Genomic DNA, 6,149 nt, shown 5'->3' on the forward strand with positions numbered 1-6,149 from the left:
TTTGTATACATAGATGCATTTTCGTTTCCATCTCATTATTTGGAGTGTACCGTTCATTTGTCACCTGCATGGGTTTTTTTTTCTAATACAGACTCATGCAACTACGGTTCCAGCGCGTATTGTGTTGGTTGGCCCGCCTGGATCCGGTAAAGGCTCTTACGCCAAAGAATTGGTGCCTTATCTTGGCGTCAAGCATCTAAGTCCTGGAGATCTTCTGCGGGCAGAGGTACTGTAAGTATCTCTTTTTGCTGTTATGGTCGTAGCAGAGCTTCTTCATAGGCATTAGCGGTGTCATAGTATGTTTCTCTATGCTTCCTCTGTAGTCTGTGTATTTGTTCACGGTTGCTTGCGTGTGTTGTTCCGCTTGATATCAATCCAGTGTCACCCATGAGCATCGCACATAACAATTTCGATTTATTCACGAGTGGAACTGTACATCTGTCTATCGTATATCAGATTGCTTCTGGTACACCCCTGGGCAATGAAGTGAAAGATTTGGTATCTTCCGGGCGGTTGGTGAGCGATGAGGTGGTCGCTAAGGTTGTGAATCATGCACTCGAAAGGTATGATGTGATTGAATGCAGGCGTGTAGTATTTACATATTGTCTTGTACAAATTTCCGAGGTGGGGTGCATAGTATATGATGCCAATTATGCCTTGTTTGATGACGCTTTGGCGCGACTAAAATTAGTTTTCTATTTCAATCCTTACTTTTCGGCTATGACAGTTGCGGCAACGGCTTTATACTCGATGGGTACCCCCGTAATGTAGAGCAGGCGAAATTATTGAGCAAAGTGATTGGCATCGACATGGTATGCTTCATTGTTTTTATTATTCAGTGCCGGTGTGATTAAGAAGCTGCAAATCACATTGTCGTGTGTGGATAAATTCTATATTTCGCACATCTACATACGCGTCCTTTTAATTCTGCAAATTTCGTTGATGTAGATGTTGTTGTGTCCGCTATGTTGCAAATTTCATATTGATGCTACTACACTGGACTCGCCAGGTGTTGCGCGTAAAGATGCGTCCCGATGCGTTGAGAGCAAAGCTCGAGGGTCGCCGGGTGTGCAGAAAATGTGGAACCAGTTTCAATCTAGCGAATGTGAAGCTGGACCACCCTACAGGGCATTCTTATGACTCAGAGTTTTTCCATATGCCCGCGATGTTGCCACACAATTCGGATTGTACCGGTATGTGCAACATTGTGTACATCAGTTGGTTATGTACTTCGAGAATTTTCGATACGCCTTTGTTGATCCACTGCTTTGATGGTTGACATTCTCGAATTAACTGACGATTCAAAATTAAAGGAATTTTGACCGGGAGCCTACTTTATGTTGAATACGCATAGTTTTCTTTGCCGTTTTTAACCCTTTACTAATACGCATTTTTTTCAGATCAAACTGATGCACATGACCTCGAGCATCGAGCTGACGACCAAAGCGATGTAATTGATAGGAGATTAGAAGTTTATAAGACAGAAACGTATCCTGTCATTGAATACTACAGGGAGGGGGGATGTAATATTGTGGATGTTGATATAGAAGGCGGTAGAAGTGTCATGTTACCTATTATTTTACGGAAAGTTGGCGTAGGCGCATCACATAAATAATGATATAACATACGTTTAATAGCAGATTGTCACATTAATCTCCACTGTCGGTTCTCAGAGGCTATTATGCCTCTACTCTTGATTGATTTGGTTAATTTTATCTGGTGCAATTATCACCGGTATGGCCCTGAGATGTTCACTGTTCTAGAGCTTTCACACCTAGGGAGTTTGTCGTGATTTATAAGTTTTCATATTGAGCTGACATTGTATGTATTCTTTATTTTCTTTTTTGAACGTCTTTAAGCTTAGTCTATGTGCTAGAATTAAAGATATATCTTCACAATTTCGCTTTTCATTATTTGTTGGCCGAGTTATTCATTCTGGTTGTCCAACTTCTATTTTTCATTTCGCATAATATATACAATGTCGCGTCTGTAAGCATTTCATACACTGCCACTATCGAGCGGTTTCCTTATTTTAGTGCGATCTTTTTACACTCTGTGTACATCTATTGGGTGGCTGATATTCATTTGGCGTCGCTCCCATTCTTCGCGAACCTTCTTACGTTCTTTTGAAGCAACTCCGGTCATGTTGTTGAGCACGGACTTGAAGTTGCCGAAGCTCTTGATCTTCCACGAAGGTACCTTCTTGACGCTTCGTACTGGTAATGCTCTACATGTCTCATTATTGATACCTAATAACTTATCCGCTTTGTCACTCCCTGAGCCAAGGCCTAAACAAACACGTTCGGCGGCATTAGGATCCATTAGAATAATACCTTTATCATCCTTGAGAGGCACATGTTCCGGGGAAGCTGCCAAGTCCAAAGAAAATTTTCGCATACCACTCTGTGACGATAAAGACCTGTGGAAGTTGCCAGCGCTAGTTGAAAGCATCATTGCCGGGGCTGACGGACGTCTCTCAGCAGCTTGGTAGGACGGTATGCCGGGATGTAAAGCCGCCGTTTGGGTTGGAAACGTTGAGCTCACCGCAACACGTTTTAATGACCTGGGTACTGGTCTCTTGAATATAGTAGGAGGAGTGCTTTCTTTCGCCGGCTGGATATCCAAGAGCATTGGACTGAGTTTTACATGCTGAAAATCCAAGGGTACTGGACTTGCTAAACTGTGAGATATTGAAACTGCGCGTTTCCTGAAGCGAGATGATTCAGACCCCGATCGGCGGTATTGGGCCGATGAGCTTTTCTGCAGACCTGCCGATTTGGACTTTTGCAGATGCCTTGATATCGTTGTCGTTGGACCCGAGTATGCTGGTGCCCTTTTTGATAGCAATGAAAACTGTGAAGTCAATGGCTCTCGATGCTCAGCCGCAGCCGCCTCATCTACTTGCCCAATAAAATCATAAACTGTTGTTGTTTTGCTTGAGAAGGAGTCAGATAACGATGTCGTTGAGGATGTCGTCGGATACCTGCTAAAATCACTTGTACTGATCGGTGGTAGACTGACAAAGATCGGCAGCGGAGTTGGGTGGGTAGGTCTTTTCATGGAGTTGAATGAGTTGGTGAAGTGAAAGGCGCTCTCTGAACCCACTGCGTCCTCCACGTCATCATTTGAGAAAGAATGGTGCAAAAAAAAAATTTGTGATCGGCTCTCAGCTTTTCTACTTATATGTGAAGATTGCGGTACTTGCAAAGTGGAGGTTTTTGTCTTCGTATGAAATGCAGTTGGGATATTTGCTTCACTATAAGATACATTGTCACGAGTTCTTCTAGTATTGTGTGCGGTCAGCTGAGCTTCTCCACATGGCTGTATTAATGGTGATAAAAAGCAATCGTCCAAACTGGAACCTTTTGACAATGGTATGCAATCAAGAGAGTCTTGAAGGCTTCTAAGCTGCGTCTCGATCTTGTCGATCTTGCTTTGTACGTTGGCATTTGCTTTGCAAACAGGATCACTAGAGAAAAAGGCCAGTATCTCCTCTTTGTCTGCGCACGAATGAAACAAACGACATAGGATTAGCTTCCGGAAATGATTTTGCAAATGGCACCGTTTGTTTGATCAGCCGCTGAACACGCCTTTGTTATTCATTTTGAAAATATTACAATGTTCCTACCTGGCATCCGTTCCCAATTGTCTCCGAGCTCGACACATTCGGATTGTTTCGAAAGAGCCATATTAGTAGGACATAAAAGTAAGTTCCTGATCAATTAATGGCGTGCGAACATTAGGGCATTGCTATTAAGTAGGCACACGAATTTTATTTCCTGCACAAGAAACAAACATACGACATTTGTTTTGAAGTATTTTTGAATGTGATTCCCAGCGCGCTGGGTATATGTGTTTAAATAAAAATAGATTAATGAACATAACCTTCATCACTCATCATACATAAATAATATTTACGTGAGAGTTTTCAGTTTTGGGGTTCTTCGACAAAAGAATATAATAATACTAGTGGCTCTCTCGTTGACGCCTCCATATTTGTTCACCCCAACAAAGAGCTGCTGCAGATCTGGAGTGGAGAAAAGTGAGACTGGACTCACTGGAGACGCACAAACGTTTCTTTATTTCTTTATTTTTTCTCAAATATTACTTTATAAGAATTATTTTATTATTTACATAATATTTACTATGTCTTCGCCTCTTCAGTCTTCGACTCTTCGGCCTTCACATCTTCCCACACGCGGTCACCACTCCCCAGCAGTGTCCCCACTCACCACTCCCGGACTCCACCACTTCACATTCACTAAAATGGCAAAATCGAGCGCTAAATAAATAAAATAAAATACCGCTGACGTCGGTGGGGAACTAAAAGCTTTGAAAAGGGGGCGAAATGTTAATTTTCATTTTTGGGTTTTCGTACCCTTATTTGTTTGCGAAAGCGCGCCCCACGGTTAAACTGCAACTTCAATTCTGGTTCACGTTTGGGTCCAGATTTCCAATTTCTTTTTGGTTGTTGTTGGGGGCGGGGGGGTTCGACTGTTCGTTTTCTTTTACGTTAATTTTTAATTTTGGGTTTTCGTACCCTTGTTTCTTTTGGGAAAATCGCGCCCCATGGTTTTAAAAGTGCAACTTCAATTTTGGTTCACGATTCGGTCCAGTTTCAAAAAAAAATTGTTCGTGTTGTTTGGGGGGAGGGGGGTTTGTGGGGTGGAAGCCCCCAATAACCACATCTCTTCTACTACTGGTATCACATCGTGTTTCTTGCATTGGGCCTTTCTATAATCATGATGTACAGGGTCTCAAACGGGCATAAAAACTTCACTTTATTCCTTATTTGGAATAAATAAACTTCTGAGGGACCTAATAGCTAAAGTTTTTAGTGATAAAAAAAAAATAGAAAACAATCCTTGTAAATGTACTATGAAAAAAAAACAATGTCTGTTTTTGAAAAACAATTTGTTGTTTTTTGTTTCAAAACAAAACAACAATATATACAAATGTACTGTTTCTATTTAACTAAATATTTACTATTTTTAAATAAATATTGTTATATATATATACTTTAATTTTTTTAAACAGTGCTATTTAGGCGTACAGTCAAACGTTCTTTTTTGTCTACCTCTTTTATTGTTTACCTCTTCTTTGTCCGCTTTTTTATTGCGGGACGAAAATTATTTACATTGTTATGCACAGCGGTAAGAACCAGGTCGTTCATCCTGATTTTCACCCTTAAAAATTTCCAAAACTACATAGCCGTTCATTTTTTTCCAAAATGAATGGGTGCTTTTGGCAGATCATGATAACATAAATAATTCCAAAACCGATGAGTTTCCAAAAACGACACTCTGGACATGTGGTGGTCCTATGTCTATATTAGGTAAAACGGACTTTTGCCCTGCCCAAATGTTTAAACTATATAGAGGTAAAATGGACTTTTTCGGCTTAGCAAACACAGGATAAAAATTTCTAACTTATAAAATTTTGACTTAAGACATTGGGATCGAAAGGCCTTGAGGAATGGAGGTCAAAACCATAGCCTCCTAAATTAGAACACCAAATAGTTCTAATTTAGGAGGCTATGTCAAAACCGTCAAGTTTTTTAAGTGTTCACCGTTGGGATCGCGTGTTATAGCCAATACATCGCTCCAAGAGACCCGGATTGTGAACGACATCTTGGCTGAACAAATAAAAAATTCTAAGGTTTGCACCAAAACTGGAACCGAATATTATTGATCCAAAGATTGCGCAGAGCCCAAAACTGCTCTCAAAATCGATTTTGGGTGATTAAAAAAATTGTTGTGACCCCCAGGTCTCCAAGCCCCCAACCCTGCTGGCCAGAATATTGTCTACCTTCGTTTTTGTCCAAACTATGGCCTGAAACGGACCTTGGACAAAAAAGAGGTTTGACTGCATGTATTTTTATAAAATTATTTTGTTTTACTCCGCCAAGAGTTGGGCGCCCAGACTTAAAATTGAGTAGAGTGCCGGACCTGATAAGTTGTTAGACTGTCAACTACGAGAGCTTAGAATAAGTGCTTTATTGTGGTGCCTGCTCAAATATCTCAAAATTTAGTTTATATATTTATTTTTCAAAACTTATACAGCATCAGTAGCACAGTGGCAAGGATGTGTGACAATCTAAAATAATGCCTTTTTTGGGCACTGATTTAATTCTCCCTGTAGACAAATCT

At 40.7% G+C, this 6,149-nt stretch overlaps 2 protein-coding genes across 2 annotated transcripts in view; one reads left to right on the forward strand and one right to left on the reverse strand.

Moving 5' to 3' along the window:
• Positions 1 to 2,175, forward strand: part of SARC_02460 (hypothetical protein) — a 2,873-nt gene extending 698 nt beyond the window's left edge. Inside the window, exons 2-6 of the mRNA XM_014303797.1 lie at positions 92 to 226; positions 457 to 563; positions 728 to 812; positions 1,010 to 1,193; positions 1,401 to 2,175. Coding sequence (XP_014159272.1) covers positions 92 to 226; positions 457 to 563; positions 728 to 812; positions 1,010 to 1,193; positions 1,401 to 1,615 — 726 coding nt within the window. The 3' untranslated portion in view covers positions 1,616 to 2,175. The remainder of the gene's footprint in view (positions 1 to 91; positions 227 to 456; positions 564 to 727; positions 813 to 1,009; positions 1,194 to 1,400) is intronic.
• Positions 2,047 to 3,060, reverse strand: SARC_02461 (hypothetical protein; the record flags this gene model as incomplete). Its single annotated transcript, XM_014303798.1, has 1 exon — positions 2,047 to 3,060. One exon carries the CDS (start codon positions 3,058 to 3,060, stop codon positions 2,047 to 2,049), a length of 1,014 nt encoding a protein of 337 aa, XP_014159273.1.
• Positions 3,061 to 6,149: the final 3,089 nt, after the last annotated feature.

The sequence above is a fragment of the Sphaeroforma arctica genome, assembly GCF_001186125.1.
Source record: "Sphaeroforma arctica JP610 unplaced genomic scaffold supercont1.110, whole genome shotgun sequence".
Taxonomy (NCBI): Eukaryota; class Ichthyosporea; order Ichthyophonida; genus Sphaeroforma; species Sphaeroforma arctica.